This window comes from Callithrix jacchus, chromosome 2 (assembly GCF_049354715.1).
Source record: "Callithrix jacchus isolate 240 chromosome 2, calJac240_pri, whole genome shotgun sequence".
Taxonomy (NCBI): Eukaryota; Metazoa; Chordata; class Mammalia; order Primates; family Cebidae; genus Callithrix; species Callithrix jacchus.
Window position 1 is genome coordinate 39012876 of NC_133503.1, and position 19258 is coordinate 39032133.

General features: G+C 44.4%; 2 protein-coding genes and 1 pseudogene across 3 annotated transcripts; 1 reads left to right on the forward strand and 2 right to left on the reverse strand.

Annotated features, from left to right (window-relative positions):
• Window positions 1–40: 40 nt before the first annotated feature.
• Window positions 41–2144, reverse strand: NDUFA2 (NADH:ubiquinone oxidoreductase subunit A2). 2 transcript variants are annotated; one of them, XM_002744242.7, is made up of 3 exons: window positions 2025–2144; window positions 1801–1907; window positions 41–246 (listed from the first exon to the last, which is right to left on the reverse strand). In XM_002744242.7, exons 1-3 carry the CDS (start codon window positions 2123–2125, stop codon window positions 155–157), a joined length of 300 nt encoding a protein of 99 aa, XP_002744288.1. In that variant the 5' UTR covers window positions 2126–2144; the 3' UTR covers window positions 41–154. The 2 variants fall into 2 exon arrangements, with proteins under 2 accessions (XP_002744288.1, XP_003732266.1); XM_003732218.6 differs by having other exon boundaries at window positions 1801–1934.
• A 178-nt stretch (window positions 2145–2322) lies between these two features.
• On the forward strand, window positions 2323–18680 carry IK (IK cytokine). The gene is made up of 20 exons (XM_008986137.5): window positions 2323–2446; window positions 2970–3036; window positions 6450–6542; window positions 6825–6884; window positions 8010–8177; window positions 8346–8460; window positions 8923–8993; window positions 9088–9134; window positions 10525–10688; window positions 13153–13261; window positions 14277–14316; window positions 14479–14704; window positions 14854–14872; window positions 15667–15745; window positions 16029–16109; window positions 16640–16697; window positions 17511–17599; window positions 17793–17901; window positions 18073–18107; window positions 18504–18680. The coding sequence occupies exons 1-20, from the start codon at window positions 2431–2433 to the stop codon at window positions 18529–18531; spliced, it is 1674 nt and encodes a 557-aa protein (XP_008984385.1). The 5' UTR covers window positions 2323–2430; the 3' UTR covers window positions 18532–18680.
• LOC103789477 (cytochrome c oxidase subunit 7B, mitochondrial pseudogene) lies at window positions 6004–6465 on the reverse strand (annotated as a pseudogene).
• Window positions 18681–19258: the final 578 nt, after the last annotated feature.

Here is a 19258-nt window from a genome sequence, read left to right on the forward strand (position 1 = left end):
GGGGTAGAGGGCAGATGATGACAAGAACACCCTGAGAAAATATTTTACAGCACAAGCTTTATAAGGATTAGGAGAACACATTTTTTTTTCACATACACTAAGTCCATCAGAGCCCAGTCTCTGAGGCAGTTGCTCTTAATCCTCAGTGGAGGTTTCAGGCTTTACCACTTAACACATTCTCCAGGGCTCTGGTTACCTCATCAGCACTGAAGTTGTTCAGAGAGACATTCTTCTCTTGGCCAAATGCTGAGGAGAGAGAGGGAGGTGTCTTAAGTATTTTTTCTGCACCGTGTAGGCTACCAAAGTAAAATAAAAGGTCCTTTATCTTACAGTCTTGTTAAGATGGGAAGAGTACACTTGGTATGCCTAGAATTAATACAATGGGTCTCAAACACATCTAGGAAGCCCAAGTCTAAATAGAATTTTGGCTGATTCTGGACAGCTACAATGGGTTGTTTCAGGGAAGCTAAAGCTTTATAGTTAACTACTGTGAGCAGTGTATATTGCATGGGTCCAACCTTGGCTGGGTGCCCATTTCCTAGGCGTCTATGCTAGCTCACATAATACCCAGCACAATACACTGAAGTTACTCGTGTCTATCTCCTTGTAGTCTACTGTCTTTTGGGAGGAGCTTTTTTTCCTCCTCCAATTATTAATGCATGACATACTACAGAAGTCTGTGAGAACCAATCTGCTTAAGGTGGTCACTCTCCTCCACCTTCCCACTGACATTTCCAGGGTACCATATAGTTAAAAGCTGTGATTAAAATCCTGTTATTCAGTATGTATAAATATTTATTGCATACCTACAATGTGTTAGGCAACGTGATAGGAAAATTTCATTTTGCAATATATTGGAATAGGGTAATATAAAAAGGAGCTAGAAGCAGTCAGCGAATGCCTTTTTGAAGCAGTAACATACATGACCAGAATAATAACCTGAATAAGGAGCCAGCCATGCCAGTCTTAGAGAGGTAAGTACATTCTAGAAAAGGGGAATAAATGTAAAGCCTCAATCCTGTTTTATCCTAGCTGCATTACTTTAGCTAGGTTCCACAAGGTTTTGATTCCATTTTTTTCCTAATCTCTACAATGAGAAAAGAAGAACACGCTTCCTCATGACAAATGAAGATTAAATGAGGTTGGGCCCGGTGGCTCACACCTGTAATCCCAGCATTTTGGGAGGCGGAGGCAGGGTGATCACGAGGTCAGGAGACCATCCTGGCCAACATGGTGAAACCCCGTCTGTACTAAAAATACAAAAATTAGCTGGGCATGGTGGTTGCACGCCTGTAATCCCAGCTACTTGGGAGGCTAAGGCAGGGGAATTGCCTGAACCCAGGAGGTGGAGGTTGCGGTGAGCCGAGATCGCACCATTGCACTCCAGCCTGGGTAACAAGAGTGAAACTCCGCCTTAAAAACAAACAAACAAATAAATAAAATAAAAATAAAAATTACTGAGATTCTCACACTATCTGGACAGACAATAGCTACATGTTATTTGAACGAAACTATACTGACTAGCTTCTCTCCTATGAGAAACCCATTCTCAGCTACAAAAACATCAGTTCTTGGTCCCTACGCAGGACTCGGGTCAGCCTATATACTTATGTTGCCAGGGATACAAGGCATCATATAACTCTGAGAATATAAATTTCTTCATGGCAACAAGATCAACAGCAAGGCTAAGTCCGAGTTCTAGTTTCTCCATGGGTTTCCGCACGACCTTGGGCGGTCCCTTCTCTTCTCAAACCCTTGTTCCCCTACCGGAGCCCCAGATCCCTGGCGTCTCGCACTCACCGTAGCGGGCCCAGAGTTTGGGATGCACATCCGAGCACTCGCGGATTAGAATGGGTAGGTCGGGATTCGCCTTCTTCAGCTCCACGTAGCGTTTCTCAATGAAGTCCCTGCAGGGCCGGAGAGCGCCGCGCGTGCTGTGGACGCGGGCTTCCCCAATTTCAGGGAGGTCGAGGTCGTGACCCCGGCGTCCCCAAGCCCGCCCGCCTCACCACGCCGCGCCTCACCTGACGCCCTGGCTGCCGGGTGAGCGCTGACATAAGTGGATGCGAATCTCTCGCAGGGCCAGCTTTACCCCGAGTCCTCGACTCGCTGCGGCCGCCGCCATCTTGGGTAATACCGAAGTCACCAGTGCCAGGTCTTCCGGCCAAGTTCTCAGGTTGGACCAATCGCGGACCCTCCAGCCTAGGCCAAAGGCTGGATGACGCAGGGAAAGCTTAGCCAATGATATGCAAGTATTGTAGGACCGCCCTTTGCGCGCAGGGTTGGTCAGAGGCAAAAACAGGAAGCGGAAAGGCTGAGAACGCAAAGCAGTGTGGGTTGATTCTAAGGTGCACCGTGGGAAAGGGCTTGGCACTGCGGTGTTGCTGTTGGAGACTCGATCGTTGGTGACATCGGAAGACCGCGAACAAAATGCCGGAGCGAGATAGTAAGGGTCATGCCATCCGTTATTTCTCATGGCACTCGGGGCACTTGGCACATTACTGTAGCTTCTGAGCTCGAGCCGCTGTGTGTGTGTGTGTGTGTGTGTGTGTGTGTGTGTGACGCTTGAGCCCCGCGAAGCCGTAGGGCCCCCAGTGAGGCCGGACAGCTCCAAACTCCGTACCCAAGCCTCGCTCCTACTCCAACTGATGATGGGTAGCTTTTGTCTGTGGTTCACTTTCCCCAAATCCTGTCCCCGTACTTAATCCTGGGTTGCGCGTATCATCTCTTACGTAGTATTTTAGACGTGATCTCAGGAAGTCTCTGGTCGTGCACCTTAGGGTTAGGGTCCTCTGCTTTGTGCTCCCACAGCTTCTTGTAGTTTCCCATTTCAGCACTTATTACCTTATGTTTTCACTGCCCCTGTTCTACCTCTTGTTCTATATGTTGTTCACTGCTCTATCCCAAATTTTTGCACAGGATCTGACACATAAGAGACTGATTAAATTAACCTCAATTCTTTTTGTCAGGTGAGCCATTCTCCAACCCTTTGGCCCCCGATGGCCACGATGTGGATGATCCTCACTCCTTCCACCAGTGAGTATTTTGTCGTAGGACCATGGAAATGAGCTGGGCAATGGATAGAGGAATGGTGGTGATGATGAAAGAATTCTGAATGACTTGTCATTATGGATGGTCAAAAATTAATTATGCCCGCTGGCCCTTTATCTCTGTGAACCTTACCTGGATCAGGCCAAGTGCATAAGGGTATGAGAGGAAATTCTGGCAAGAACGGTGATAAGTTTTTGTTTTGTTTTGTTTTTAATATATGTTATGTAATTACACATTATATAGGAATTCCTTCTTCCAATAGAAAATAGAAACATAGGAAATAAGGGTAAAATCATCATTGATAACATTATCAATTCCAGTTCATTTTTTTTTTTTCCTTTTTGGAGACAGAGTATCACTCTGTCACCCAGGCTGGAGTGCAATGGCGCCATCTCAGCTCACTGCAACCTCCGCTTCCCAGGTTCAAGCGATTCTCCTACCTTAGCCTCCCAGGTGGCTGGGATTACAGGTGTGTGTCACCACGCCCGGCTAATTTTTGTAATTTTAGTAGAGACAGGGTTTCACCATCTTGGCCAGGCTGGTCTCGAACTCCTGAGCTCGTGATCCACCCGCCTTGGCCTCCCAAAGTGCTGGGATTACAGGTGTGAGCTACTGCACCGGCCTCTTTTTTGTTTTTTGATTCAGTCTTGCTCTTTCGTGCCCAGGTTGGAGTGCAATGTGCTATCTCGGCTCACTGTAACCTCCACCTCCCATTTCAAGCGATTCTCCTGCCTCAGCCTTCCAAGTAGCTGGGATTACAGGCATCCTGTCACCATTCCTGGCTAATGTTTTATAATTTTAGAGAGATGGGGTTTCACCATATTGATCAGGCTGGTCTCGAAATCCTGACCTCAGGTGATCCACCTGCCTTCGCCTCCCGAAGTGCTGGGATTACAGGCATGAGCCAATGTGCCTGGACCACAGTTACAATTTTATGTGTATCTTTTCCTCCTGTTGTCCATGCTGGAGTGCAATGGCACGATTTCTGTTAACTGCAACATGCACCTCCCGGGCTCAAGCAATTCTTCTGCCTCAGTTTCCTGAGTAGCTGGGGTTATACCAGGCGCCTACCACTACCCCTGGCTAATTTTTGTATTTTTAGTAGAGACGGGGTTTCACCATGTTGGCCAGCCCAGTCTTGAACTCATCACCTCAAATGATCTGCCCTCCTTGGCCGCCCAAAGTGCTGGGATTGCAGGCATGAGCCACCATGCCCAGCCCTCCTCCTCCTTTTAAAATGCATTTATACATATGCATGCATATCTAAGGAAAATACAACATTGCCTTATGATTTAAAATATTTAAGTTAAATGATATTATGCTGTATATGTCATTTTTGCAACTTGCTTCTTTTTTTTTTTCTGCCTGCCTTGGCCTCCCAAAGTGCTGGGATTACAGGCGTGAACCACTGTACCCAGCTACAACTTGCTTCTTTTTAAGCCCTGCTCAGTGTTTCTGAGACTGACAAGCATTCCCTCTTTGGCTAAACTTTAGTCAGGTTCCTCAAAGAGTCCTGTTTTTCAGCAGGACTCATCTTTGGCCTGCTGAGCACAGTTTTAGCAAAGAAATCAGCCCCCGCTGCACCTTCAAACCTAACCAAATTGTCCTTAGTAATTTTCTATAAATTCTCACTTGTCCCTGTTGTATTTGGAATTGAATTCAATCTCTCTACTCTATTACAATGGTCTTGACTCCTGTTTCAATAGTCTTTGATAAAGTTTTCCTTGGAAAGAAGAGGAACTTGATTAGACATTGAGGGTGGGAGAAGAGGAGCTGGATTGGATATCAAGAGTGGGAAAACTTTCTGTGAACTGACTTAGGATTTCTTTTTTTTTTTTTTTAAGTTCTGGGGTACGCATGCAGAATATGCAGGTTTGTTACATAGGTATACCTGTGCCATGGTGGTCTGCTGCATCCATCACCCCATCATCTATATTAGGTATTTCTCCCAAGGCTCTCCCTCCTCCACCCCTCAACCCTGACAGGCTCCAGTGTGTGTGATGTTTCCCTCCCTGTGTCCATGTGTTCTCACTGTTGAACTCCCACTTATGAGTGAGAACATGAGGTGTTTGGTTTTCTGTTCTTGTGTTAATTTGCTGAGAATGATGGTTTCTACCTTCATCCATGTCCCTGCAAAGGACATGAACTCATCCTTTTTTATGGCTGCATAGTATTCCACATGACACATTTTCTTTATCCAGTCTGTCACTGATGGGCATTTAGGTTGGTTCCAAGTCTTTGCTATTCTGAACAGTGCCACAGTAAACATTTGTGTGCATAGACACAGTCTTTATTACCTGAGGTTAGGAGCTCAAGACAAGCTTGGCCAACATGGTGAAACCTCATCTCTACTGAAAATACAAAAATTAGCCGGGCATGGTGGCAGGCACCTGTAATCCAGGCTACTCAGGAGGCTGAGCCAGGAGAATCACTTGAACTTAGGGGGCAGAGGTTGCAGTGAGTCAAGATCATGCCACTCCAGCCTGGGTGACAGAACAAGACCAAGACTCAGTCTCAGAAAAAACAAAACCAAAACCTGAGGTCAGCAGGCCAAGGAAGAGCCCTAGTCAGAAGAGAGCTTCAAAGGAGTCTGTCTGACTTTAATTGATTAACAGGGAAGTCAGTTCTTGTCGGTGTACCAATTAAAATAATCTCTCATACCATTAGTTCTATCTTTCCCTCTTTGGAAAACACCGTTACAGTTTAGTTCATCTCCAGCTAATAAACACTTAGTTCTGTTTCAGACTGATTAATTTCTTTTTTTGAGACAGAGTCTTGCTCTTTTTGCCTAGGCTGGAGTGCAGTACCTCAACAGAGGGAGATTCTGTCTCAAAAAAAAAAAAGTGGCATATTTTTGTTTTAATTTGTATTTCCCTGATTTCTGTTTAATTATGATTTTTATGTGTTTCTTTTTCTTTGTTGAAGGTTTCAAATGTACTTTATTTCTTCAATAATGCCATATCTTAATGGGTACACAGTGCTTTAACTTGGCATCAACTATGAGATGTTTTTTAAACAATTTATTATTACACCAGTTGGGATTATTACTAATCTCTCCATTCCTTTGGAATGACTCTGCCAACAGGGGAAAGGGTCCATTCTATTCCGATTTGTGTTGCTACATATGTCCATACAGCAATACAGAAAGTGGTTCTACCAGCTAATACAGCATTCCCATATTTGTCATGGAAATCGGGTGTACATTTCTGGTGGCTCAGCCTTGCCATTGTTTGCTGAATGCTTCAAACTTGGAGATGACTTAGTGCTTGACCAAGGGAAACATCATGAAGGTGAAGATAGAATTGTAGCAATATAGCTGCTGCTTTGGTGTTAATTCACTTACCCTTTTTCATTTCTTATTGAGCCCTAATATTTAAAGTCCTTGCCTTTTCTTCTAGATCAAAACTCACCAATGAAGACTTCAGGAAACTTCTCATGACCCCCAGGGCTGCACCTACTTCCGCACCACCTTCTAAGTCACGTCACCATGAGTAGGTCTTTGGGTGATCCAACCTGTCTCCCAGCTTTTTCCTTGCTTCTTCCTATTTCTTTCTGCCGAAGTAGAATGACTTTTAATAGTCCCTCAGATATTTATGATGCTCTCTAAAGTTTGAGAACTGCTCACCTACGGATATTGATGTGGATATCTGCCTGATTGAAACTGTTACTTTGGTCAGTATTCTAGGTCTTTCTAAAAGTCAGCAAGGACATTTCTTGGGGTTTCTGGGGCTGTGATAATATTTTACTGTCAGTGAATTTCTTGTCTCTTTTAGGATGCCAAGGGAGTACAATGAGGATGAAGACCCAGCAGCACGAAGGAGGAAAAAGAAAAGGTGAAGGGTTTTAGATTTTAAAGTGGATAGTGTTTAGGGGAAAGAAGTAGGGACTAATTATGAGGCTAGACATTAAGGTTTTGTCTTGATGCTCTCTACTTTCTTAATGGAGCAGAGTGATACTTAGACTGGCAATAGAGGGCTTTGGAATTGGCCTGTCTACATTTTACTTTATTTTATTTTGAGACGGAGTTTTGCTGTTGTTACCCAGACTGGAGTGCAATGGCACGATCTTGGCTCACCGCAACCTCCGCCTTCTGGGTTCAACCAGTTCTCCTGCCTCAGCCTCCGGAGTAGCTGGGACTACAGGCGCGCACCACCGTGCCCAACTAATTTTTGTATTTTTAATAGAGACAAGGTTTCACCTTTTTGACCAGGATGGTCTCGATCTCTTGACCTCGTGATCCACCCGCCTTGGCCTCCCAAAGTGCTGGGATTATAGGCGTGAGCCACCGTGCCCGGCTGGCCTGTCTACATTTTCATCTCATCTTCACTAGTTTCTTGGTGGATAACCGAGGCATTTAATTAGCCTCTCTAATTCATGGATAGAGTAGAGATAGGGTAGTAACAGTAACTTTTACTAGGATGTCATGAGGATTGGCTGTGAAAGCACATGTAAGCATTTAGCACCAATCCCTGGCTTATGATAACCACCCAATAAATCTTGTCTGCTATCATCATTTTTATCTCATCATCATTATTTATATGATACTAAAGATACTAGACCTGATACTTGGCTTTTTCTTTATTCTGAGGGTAGACCAGCAAAGAATATGTTCTTTTCAACTGAAATTTAGAAGGTGGTAAAAATTCAGATTTTCTGATTTTTGTGTGGAAACATAACTATAGAGAATTATATAGAGAGAGTTGGATGATATTAAAAAGTTCTGAAGTGACAGATGGAGTGGCCCAAGTTGGCATCAGAAAAGTATATCTATGAGCTGGAAGAAGTTGTACTTCGGATTTTGAGTAACTATGAAAAAGTGGCCAGCAGTTCTATCAGGACAGACATGAGCTTTTCCCCATAGAGAGCAGGATGGAGATGTGGGGAAGCAAGCAGGAACAGCCCTGTTGACCTTGAGGTGGCAGCTGGTGAGTCTTACACATTTGCCTTTCTCTGGTCAGTTATTATGCCAAGCTACGCCAACAAGAAATTGAGAGAGAGAGAGAGCTAGCAGAGAAGTACCGGGATCGTGCCAAGGAACGGAGAGATGGAGTGAACAAAGATTATGAAGAAACCGAGCTTATCAGCACCACAGCTAACTACAGGGCTGTTGGCCCCACTGCTGAGGCGTGAGTACCGGGGGACCAGGACATGGTTCCGTCAGCATCCCAGAGTCATGCAAATACAGTGTGAACTCTTCCTCTTACTTTCCTGCTCTGGAGCCTACAATTAAGCGATTTCAGAGGTACTTGCCACCTACAGAGGACTGTTCTAATGTGGCCTGTTTCATTATACAGGGACAAATCAGCTGCAGAGAAGAGAAGACAGTTGATCCAGGAGTCCAAATTCTTGGGTGGTGACATGGAACACACCCATTTGGTGAAAGGCTTGGATTTTGCTCTGCTTCAAAAGGTGAGTCCTGGTATCAGTGGGGAGTAATACTATGGTGCTGAACGTTCTTGTATGGGTCTGGCAAGATGAGGAGGGAGGCTCCTCATCCTGACTGAGTAGAAGAAGGGCTAACAGTGGCCCCTCTATAAAACTGATTGCTACTCATCTTTCAAGTATCAGGCCAAATTTTATTTCCTTGGAGAAGCCTTCCCTGATCACCCAGGTGTGGTTAAGTGCCTCCCTTCATCTCCCACTTCCTGTACCCTTGCATAGCCCTTCTGTTTCACTCACCACAGCAGTTATTGTACTTTGTTGAAATTGTTTAATTTGTCTATTCCATTTGCTATAAACTCCATTAGAGTAAGAATAATATCTGTCATGTTTAAGATTATATTCTTAGTTCATGGTACAGTATGGTGTGGTGGATGTTCAATAACTATATAAAGTGAATGAATGTCCTAACCCTGCCTGCTTTCCTGTTAGGTACGAGCTGAGATTGCCAGCAAAGAGAAAGAGGAAGAGGAACTGATGGAAAAGCCCCAAAAAGAAACCAAGTAAGTAAATATTAGGGAAGGCTTGAGAGTTTAGAAACGTGGGGCCTAAAGTCAGACTACATTTAGCAAAAACAAAACTTTTTTGTCTTTTCAGGAAAGATGAGGATCCTGAAAATAAAATTGAATTTAAAACACGTCTGGGTGAGTACAGTTTCTGTACTAGTGACTGTGCATTCTAGGTGAATTGTAGGGAATTTAATGCTGTGGGAAGGGTATGCTTTTCCTTTCCCCCAACCTCCTTTCCTCTTTTTTTTTGAGATAATGCCTCACTTTATTGCCCAGGTTGGAATGCAGTGCTGTAATCATGGCTCACTGCAGCCTTGACCTCCTGGGTTCAGCCCCTTGTGTAGCTGGCACCACAGGCGTGTGCTACCACACCCAGCTAATTTTTTAAATTTTTGCAGACATGGGGGTCTCTCTATATTGCCCAGGCCAGTCTCAAACTCTTGGGCTCAAGTGATCCTCCTTTTTGTCTCCCAAAGAGCTGGGATTCTTTCTTGCTCCCAAAACAACTAACTCCCATAAAATAATAAGACTCAGATAAGGACTTAATTATTTCTTATGTCATTTATGTCTCCTCAGGTAGATTGAAAGTTTTTTCAATTTGTGACTTATGAAGTAAAAGTAGTAACATGGTTAGTGATTAAAAGCTCAAAATTTGGAGTCAGAGAGACCTGAGTTGAAACTCTGATGATGAAACCACACTAAGTGTGTGATTTTAGGCAACTGACTTTGCTTTCGGTCTGTTCATCTGTAAAAATTGGGTTAATGTTTACTTTATGAGTTTATTATAGGAATAAAGAAAAATGAAATATATAACATACCTGTCATATTGAGCAGGTAGTATAGTTGTTTTTTCCATTATCATCAATATTACCTTAAACCTCATCTTTGTTCCTCACAGGACTTAATACAGGTGCATAGCGCCCTTGAAGAGGCAATGTAGAAGAGAGGACAGGAGCCCAGGCTTTGGAGTTACACTGCCTGGTTCCATTCTTTGCTCCATTACTTAGTAGATACATGACTTTAGATAAATTACTTAAATCTCAGCCATAGTATTCTTGTATTCTTTTCAGTAAAAAGGGTAATCCCACTTTCACAGGGCTGTTGTAAAGATTTTTTTAAATTTTTTTGAGACAGAGTCTTGCTCTGTCATCCAAGCTGGAGTGCAATGGCCCGATCTTGGCTCACTGCAACCTCTGCTTCCCCAGACTCAAGCAATTCTCTTGCCTCAGCCTCCTGACTAGCTGGGATTACAGGCGCATGCCACTATGCCTAAATAATTTTTCTGTTTTTAGTAGAGACGGGGTTTCACCATGTTGGTCAGGCTGGTCCTGACCTTGTGATCTGCCCACCTCAGCTTCGCACAGTGCAGGATTACAGATGTGAGCCACTATGCCCGGCCTGTTGTAAAGACTAAATGAAGCAAAGCGTGCATAGCACTAGGCATGGTGGCTAGCACAGAGTAAGCACATAAGTGACAGCTGTTCTTATAGATCTTGGCTACTTGCTGCTCTTCTCCTTATTGTAGGCCGCAATGTTTACCGAATGCTTTTCAAGAGCAAAGCATATGAGCGGAACGAGTTGTTCCTCCCCGGCCGCATGGCCTATGTGGTAGACCTGGATGATGAGTATGCTGACACGGATATCCCCACCACTCTTATCCGAAGCAAGGCTGATTGCCCTACCATGGAGGTGAGTGAATGGAGTCCTGAGAGCCTACCATGTGAGCGTCAAGCCTGGGAATCAGCCTGGCCTCTGCCCCATGTCCCTCATTCACCATGTCACTAAGTTCTATTCACTTTTACCTCCGAAATCTCAACTGAATCCATTCACTTTTCCATTTCACCAATAACATTCCAGTCTAAGCTATAATCTTTTGCTGGAACTACTTTTTTTTTTTTGAGACGGAGTTTCGCTCTTGTTACCCAGGCTGGAGTGCAATGGCGCGATCTTGGCTCACCGCAACCTCCTCCTCCTGGGTTCAGGCAATTCTCCTGCCTCAGCCTCCTGAGTAGTTGGGATTACAGGCACGCGCCACCATGCCCAGCTAATTTTTTGTATTTTAGTAGAGACAGGGTTTCACCATGTTGACCAGGATGGTCTTGATCTCTTGACCTCGTGATCCACCCGCCTTGGCCTCCCAAAGTGCTGGGATTACAGGCGTGAGCCACTGCGCCTGGCCCTTGCTGGAACTTACTATTTTTTTTTGAGACAGAGTCTCACTCTGTCACCCAGGATGGAGTGCAGGGGTGCTATCTCAGCTCACTACAACCTCCACCTCCCAGGTTTAAGTGATTCTCCTGCTTCAGCTTAATAAGTAGCTGGGACTACAGGCATTCATCACCACACCTGGCTAATTTATATATTTTTAGTAGAGATTGGGTTTTACCATGTTGGCCAGGCAGTTCCTGAACTCCTGACCTCAAGTGATCCATCCGCCTCGACTTCCCAAAGTGCTGGGATTACAGGTATGAGCCACTATTCCAGGCCTCTGGAACTATTAAAAAGGCTTCTAATTGGTTTCTGCACTTTCACTTCCACTCTTAATTGGTTTCTGCACTTCCACTTGGATTTGTTACTGTATCTTTTTATTGAGGTGTTATTAATATGCCATATAATACATCCTTTAAAAAGTATTAAAAAAAAATTTTTGTGAGTATACTGTAGGTATATATATTTATGAAATACATGAGATGTTTTGATATAGGCATGTAATGCATAATAATCACATCAGGGAAAACGGGGTATCCATCCCCTTAAACATTTATCTTTTGTGTTACAAACAATCCATTTATACGCTTTCAGTTGTTTTAGAGTGTACAATTAAATTATTACTGCCTTGCTGGGTGCAGTGGCTCATGCCTATAATCCAAACACTCTGGTAGGCTGAGGCATGAAAATCACTTGAGATTAGGAATTCAAGACCAGCCAGGGCAACATAGTGAGACCCCATCTCAAAAAAAGAAAATTAGCCAGGTACAGTGGTATGTGCCTGTAGTCTCATGAATGAATGAACGAATGTGTACAATTCATTGCTTTTTAGTATGTTCAGAGTAATGAAACCATCATCACAATCAATTTTAGAACATTTTTATCACCTCAGAAAGAAATCCCATAGTCTTTAGCCATCACCACCCCATCCCACCTCTCCATCCCAACTACCATTATAGTTTTTACATATAAGCCAAGGTGATCTTTTTTTTTTTTTTTTTTTGAGACGGAGTTTTGCTATTGTTATCCAGACTGGAGTGCAATGGCACGATCTCGGCTCACTGCAACCTCCGCCTTCTGGGTTCAAGCAATTCTCTTGCCTCAGCCTCCCGAGTAGCTGGGACTACAGGTACACACCACCACGCACAGCTAATTTTTGTATTTTTAGTAGAGACTAAAAATACACCATGTTGACTGGGATGGTCTCAATCTCTTGACCTTGTGATCCACCTGCCTCGGCCTCCCAAAGTGCTGGGATTACAGGCATGAGCCATGGCGCCCAGCCTAGCCAAGGTGATCTTTTTAAAATGTAAATTTTTGCCTGGGTATGGTGGCTTATGCCTCTAATCCCAGCACTTTGGGAGGTTGAGGCGGATGGATCACTTGAGGTCAGGAGTTCAAGAACAGCCTGGCCAACATGGTAAAACCCAATCTCTACTAAAAATACAAAAATTAGTCAGGTGTGATGACGAATGCCTGTAGTCCCAGCTACTTAGAAGGCTGAGGCTTGAGAATTGCTTGAACCCAGAAGGTGGAGGTTGCAGTGAGCTAAGATTGTGCCACTACATTCCAGCCTGGGTAACAGAATGAGACTCTGTTTCCAAATAAATAAACAAAATGTAAATTTTTGTCTCACTACAGTATTGAAGCTTAGTGGTATCTCATTCTTAGGATAAAGAGCAAAATCTTTACCATGGCCTTTGAGCCTCTGCAACAACAGGCCTTTGTAGAATGTTCTAGACTCCTGACTTGAATGTTCTTGATTCCCTTTTGACACAGGCTTTTGTGCAGGCTGTTTTATCTCTGTGGAATATCTTTTCACAGCACTTTCTTTCCCTCCCTTCACCTACTGTATTGCAATTTAGTCTTTAGTTTAAGTGAATGAATGAATAAATGAAGAGATTCCTCTCAGTGATTTAACATTCTTGTTTCTTGGTATTTTCAGGCCCAGACTACACTGACCACAAATGACATTGTCATTAGCAAGCTCACCCAGATCCTTTCATACCTGAGGCAGGGAACCCGTAACAAGAAGCTTAAGAAGAAGGATAAAGGTAACTGGAGGGTTAGAGAAAGGAACTGTATGCATGGAGGGCATTTGGAGATAGCACCAAAGTCTCCTGGAACTTGTCTCCAGAATATTGAGAGGCTCCTGGGAAGCAAAGAAAAATGGGAGTACTGGAGCATTGGCAAGGATTCTGCTTGGTTCAGCAGTTCAGGTTCTATCTCTTTAACCTACCTAAGAAGCAGTGGTCAGTTCTGAAGCATGAGGGGCGGAGAGTGGGTAACTTATGTCTCATTTATTTATTTATGAGACACATTCTAAAAAAGCTCTAACACTTGGCTGGGCGCGGTGGCTCACGCCTATAATCGCAGCACTTTGGGAGGCCGAGGTGGGTGGATCACAAGGTCAAGAGATCGAGACCATCCTGGTCAACAAGGTGAAACTCCATCTCTACTAAAAATACAAAAATTAGCTGGGCATGCTGGTGCGCGCCTGTAGTCCCAGCTACTCGGGAGGCTGAGGCAGGAGAATTACTTGAACCCAGAAGGCGGAGGTTGCACTGAGCCGAGATCGTGCCATTGCACTCCAGTCTGGGTAACAACAGCAAAACTCCATCTCAAAAAAAAAAGCTCTAACATTTGATCCCCATTTTATTTTATTTTATTTATTTTGAGACAAGTCTCGTTCTGTCACCCAGGCTGGAGTGCAGTGACACAATCTCAGCTCACTGCAACCTCTACCTCCTGGGTGTAAGCAATTCTCATGCCTCAGCCTTCCTAGTAGCTGGGATTACAGGCGTGTGCCACCACACCTGTCTAATTTTGTACTTCTAGTAGAGACAGTGTTTCACCGTGTTAGCCAGGCTGGTCTTGAACTCCTGACCTCAAGTGATTGCCCGCCTCAGCCTCCTGAAGTGCTGGGATTACAGGCATGAGGCCCCACACCTGGCCTTGACCCACATTTTAAACAGAAGATGTTTAAAATGCATTAAGAGCTGGAGAGGATAGTGAAGTTCACTGGAAATTAACAGGATTATGTTCCTGATTCCCCTCTTTAAATTTCAGGGAAGCTGGAAGAGAAGAAACCTCCTGAGGCTGACATGAAGTATGTATCCTAGCCCCTGGTATCTGATCAGAGGGAGGGGTCTGTACATTTCCTATCTCTGGCATTTTGGGGAGGCCTTGACATGAGATTCTGGAGAAATGGTCAGGGGAAGTGAAGGTTTGTGAATGAATTTGGCTAGCTCAAGATCTCTTGTTTTCCCAGTATTTTTGAAGACATTGGGGATTATGTACCCTCCACAACCAAGACACCTCGGGACAAGGAGCGGGAGAGATACCGGGAACGGGAGCGTGATCGGGAGAGAGACAGAGACCGTGACCGAGAGCGAGAGCGAGAACGAGATCGGGAACGAGAGCGAGAGCGGGACCGAGAGAGAGAAGAGGAAAAGAAGAGACATAGCTACTTTGAGAAGCCAAAAGTAGATGATGAGGTGGGACGTGGGCCCTTAGTACCAGGTGGTGGAGGTGCCTTCTCTGGAAATGAGGGCAAGGTTGGGTAAGGAATTGATTCAGACTTATGGGAGGGATGAGTAGGAATCTCTCATGGTAACACTAACCTCACTTTTTGTTTTCTTTCCAGCCCATGGATGTTGACAAAGGTGAGTTGTATCCACATCATCTCACAGTTGCTTTAGCGGTCCTGCTTTCCCCTGGGCTGAGAGTCTGACTTAGAGCTCAGAGGTGGCAAAGGGGGGATTGGGGGACTTCCTGGTTCTGGGTTCTCATAAGAACTGTGTCTTGTTTTATGAAATAGATAGGATAAATCTGGGAACTCCCTCCACCTTCCTGGGCTATGGCAGGGCATATATGCCCTTAGATGTAATTCCTGTGGCCAGGGGTTCTGAGGTGGTAAGGTAGAGGTTGAGTGTACAATGTTCTGGATACCCTATCCTCATCTCAACCAGAGTAATGCATTATTAATTGGACTTTGTTTAAAACTGTTAAGACAAAAGGGTTCTATTGCCTTTAAAAATATTTTTATGGGGTGCTGTGGCTCACACCTATAATCCCAGCACTTTGGAAGGCCAAGATGACAGATCATCTGAGGTCAGGAGTTTGAGACCATCCTGACCAACATGGTGAAACCCCATCTCTACTAAAAACACACAAAAAAATAAGTGGGAATGGTGGCAAATGCCTGTACCCCAGCTCTTCAGGAAGTTGGGGCAGAAGAATCACTTGAACCTGGGAAGGGGAGATTGCAGTTAGCCAAGATTGTGCTACTGCACTCCAGCCTGGGCAACAAGAGCGAAATTCATCTCAAATAATAATCATAATGAAAACTTCACTTAAAAAAATATATTTTTATGAAAGCCATAGGTTGGAGGTTTGTGGTGGGGAGGAGATTGTGAGAGCCTCAATTCAAGGTCTGAGCAGTTTTCTTTTCTCCTAGGACCTGGGTCTGCCAAGGAGTTGATCAAGTCCATCAACGAAAAGTTTGCTGGGTCTGCTGGCTGGGAAGGCACAGAATCATATCCTTTATTTTAATATATTCCTGGGTTCCAGAGAACTGGTCCTTTCACTCCAACCTCATCTGCCTCCCTGCTCCCTCCTACCCCTCCCACCACTCCTTCCCTTTTGTGCTGAATTTCGACAGAGATGAAATCATCCCTTGTTCCTTCACCAGAGCATCTGTCACAGCTCACAGCCCTCTTAAAATTTTCATGTTGGGGCTTGTAGCCCTTGGCTTCTCATGGCTGAAGCTTTACAGCAATAGGTGGAATTATGTGTAGTGTTTTCTTTAACATAGCGTATGCTGAAGAAGCCAGAAGACAAAAAGCAGCTGGGAGATTTCTTTGGCATGTCCAACAGTTATGCAGAGTGCTATCCAGCCACGTATGTGAAACCTGGTTAAGGAAGGGAGGCTGGGATGATTGGGGAATAAGTTGGGGGTGAAATGGAAATTTGATTTGCTGGGTCCCAGGGCTACTTTTTTGTTGTTGAGACAGAGTCTCACTCTGTTGTCCAGGCTGGAGTGCAATGGCACAATCTTGGCTCACTGCAACCTCCACCTCCCAGGTTCAAGTGATTCTCCTGCCTCAGCCTCCTGAGTAGCTGGGATTAACAAGTGTGCACCACCACGCCTGGCTGATTTTTGTATTTTTAGTAGAGATGGGGTTTCAACATGTTGGTCAGGTTGGTCTCGATCTCTTGACCGCATGATCTGCCCACCTTGGCCTCCCAAAGTGCTGGGATTACAGGTGTGAGCCATCTCGCCTGGCATGGATGAACTATTATAATAGGCTCTGAGTGGGAGGTCTGGTGGGTGGTCATTCCTATGCAGATAGCCTCTTAGTTGGGTATGTTTCCAGATGAAGCATAGGGTCAAGGTATGCAGCATCTGTTTAACTCTTGCTTCTCTTTAGGATGGATGACATGGCTGTGGATAGTGATGAGGAGGTGGATTATAGCAAAATGGACCAGGTTTGTAGTTAGAATGATAGTGGGGGCCTTTGGGCAGTTATTATTATTATTATTATTTTTCCATATATCTCCTTCCCCATTCCTAAAAAATCTGCCTCATTTGCTGGCCCCATCCTCCTTTAGCTGCAGCAGTAGAGACAGCAGTGTTAACCATCATAAGCAGCTTAACTATATCAGAGTCTTTGCACAAGATCAAATGACATAGGGTCAAAAATCTGTTTTTCATTTCCTACAGTAAAGTGCCAGGCTTTAATTCCCATGGTAGGCAGTAAGCAAGCATCAATGCATAAGTAGAAGGGGCAGAAAAAACTGCAGTCTTTGGAAAATAACTAAATTTTATTCTGGCCAGGATTGAATTTTCCTCTTAAGTCTTAAGCAAAATTAAAAAGAAAAAAAACACTATTGCCACTAGTGATGAAGAAATCTCTGTTCTTCCCCTGAGTTCATTGTATTGAAGTAGCATGGTTTAATCTTGGAGCCTTGTTTAATCCCGCCTCTACCATTTATTAGTTTTATGAACTTGTCAAGTTCTTTTACTGTTTATGCCTCAGTTTCTTCATCAGGAAAATGGAGAAAAATACAGTTCCCTCTTGAAGGATTTTTAAAAATGAGAATTAAATGAGATATGCATTTAGTGTACAGAATAATGCATGTCACATAGTAAGTATATAATAAGCATTTATTATTATCAGGGTATGATATACGAATTGTGAAACCTGGAATTATGGGAGAGTCTGGCTTCAATCAAGGGCTGAAATTCTATTTCCACTGACATCTCTTCCTTCCCCATCCCCCCATTCTGTCCTGCAACAGGGTAACAAGAAGGGGCCTTTAGGCCGTTGGGACTTTGATACCCAGGAGGAATACAGCGAGTATATGAACAACAAGGAGGCTTTGCCCAAGTGAGTTGGTACTGATCATGGGCAGGGCGTGAGGAGGCGTGTGGGGATTTAGTGGAATAGTGCACATAAGGTTAGAGGGTGTGGTCTGACTGAGATATTCCCAACCAAGTTCTTTGCCTACAGGACTCTGGGAAGACCTCGTCACTGCTATGCAATCTCTGATGCATTCTTTCCCCAACTGTGCTTTTTTCAGGGCTGCATTCCAGTATGGTATCAAAATGTCTGAAGGGCGGAAAACCAGGCGCTTCAAGGAAACCAATGACAAAGCAGAGCTTGATCGCCAGTGGAAGAAGATTAGTGCAGTAAGTAGGATGGCCCCTTGGGTGGGAGGGTTTCAGTTGGGAGAAGACATTGGCCTACAGATTTAGGAACAGGCAAGGGGCTGGAGAGCCATGGAAGTGAGAGGTCAGCCTTGGGCCTCAGGTGAGCTTAGATGGACAGCTTGGTGCTAGACCATCCTGTTCTTTTTGCAGATCATTGAGAAGAGGAAGAAGATGGAAGCTGATGGGTGAGTGGCATTATTCTTCCTCTGTGGGACTGGTGGGAATTGCTTAGTGTATTGATCTTTTTTTTTTTTTTTTTTGAGTTGGAGTTTCACTCTTGTTGCCCAGGCTGGAGTGCAATGGTGTGATCTCAGCTCACTGCAACCTCTGCCTCCTGGGTTCAAGCAATTCTCCTACCTCAGCCTCCTAAGTAGCTGGGATTACAGGCATGCACCACCACATCTGGCTAATTTTGTAATTTTAGCAGAGATGGGGTTTCTCCAAGTTGGTCAGGCTGGTCTTGAACTTCTAACCCCAGGTGATCCACCTGCCTCAGCCTCTCAAAGTGCTGGGATTACAGGCGTGAGTATTACAGCCTAGTGTATTGATCTTATGCTGACCCATTTTTCCTTCCATTGCAGGGTTGAAGTCAAAAGACCAAAATACTAATCTCCAGTTACAACTGGAGACTCTCCACAAGGATATGCTCCCCACCGTTTTCTTTCTACAATTTCCAAAGGTTGCAAGATGTTTTTTTGTGGATGAATATAAAATTCTATTGTGTAATTACTTGGTTCCATTAAAATTGGTTAACCTGCTGTCTTCTCTATTCATCTCCCCTCCAGTGCCCCTTAAGCACCAAGAACACTAATTCCACTGGTTGTGTAAAATCACATGCAGAAAGTTATCAGTCCTTTCCTCAACTGTGGTTCTAGATTCCTAGACAGTAAGAATGCTTTCTAGCCAGTGTGCCCAGTATAGAACAGAATAATTATCCTCATTGATGGGCAAGAGGTGGTAGAGGAATGTAAGGATGATTTGTCTGAAATGGCAGACTCATTCAGACTCATCTTGAGGCCTAGTCCCTGGACAGAGATTTCCTGGGGATTGCAGTCAGCCTGATGGGCTGCTAATCTGATCCCCAGGCTATGAACTGGGCTCTGGATGAAGGCATCTAATGAAAATCACTTATGGGTGGGAACCAAAACCTTTTATGAGTTTATGGCCTCCTATGAACTTTATTAATGCCGAGTACAAATAACTGCCTCCTTGGCTGAAGGTGTAACCTTAGGGAAGTGCTTTGGGTTTACGGCTGGTATAGTGTGGCCCTGCAGTGTTAGGAATTCCTATCCTAGTCCCTTCATCAGCCTGAAACATTTGTAAAGGCCCAGGATAG

What these genes read in the sequence shown, in the direction of transcription:
- NDUFA2 (XM_003732218.6), bottom strand. Translation starts at nt 2,125, where the DNA reads ATGGCGGCGGCCGCAGCGAGTCGAGGACTCGGGGTAAAGCTGGCCCTG. An exon ending in CCCGGCAGCCAGGGCGTCAG is followed by an intron (nt 1,935 to 2,024) that starts GTGAGGCGCGGC and finishes CCGCGTCCACAG; the next exon opens with CACGCGCGGCGCTCTCCGGC. An exon ending in CAAACTCTGGGCCCGCTACG is followed by an intron (nt 247 to 1,800) that starts GTGAGTGCGAGA and finishes CTCTCTCCTCAG; the next exon opens with CATTTGGCCAAGAGAAGAAT.
- IK (XM_008986137.5), top strand. An exon ending in GGCTGGGAAGGCACAGAATC is followed by an intron (nt 15,746 to 16,028) that starts ATATCCTTTATT and finishes AACATAGCGTAT; the next exon opens with GCTGAAGAAGCCAGAAGACA. An exon ending in GCAGAGTGCTATCCAGCCAC is followed by an intron (nt 16,110 to 16,639) that starts GTATGTGAAACC and finishes GCTTCTCTTTAG; the next exon opens with GATGGATGACATGGCTGTGG.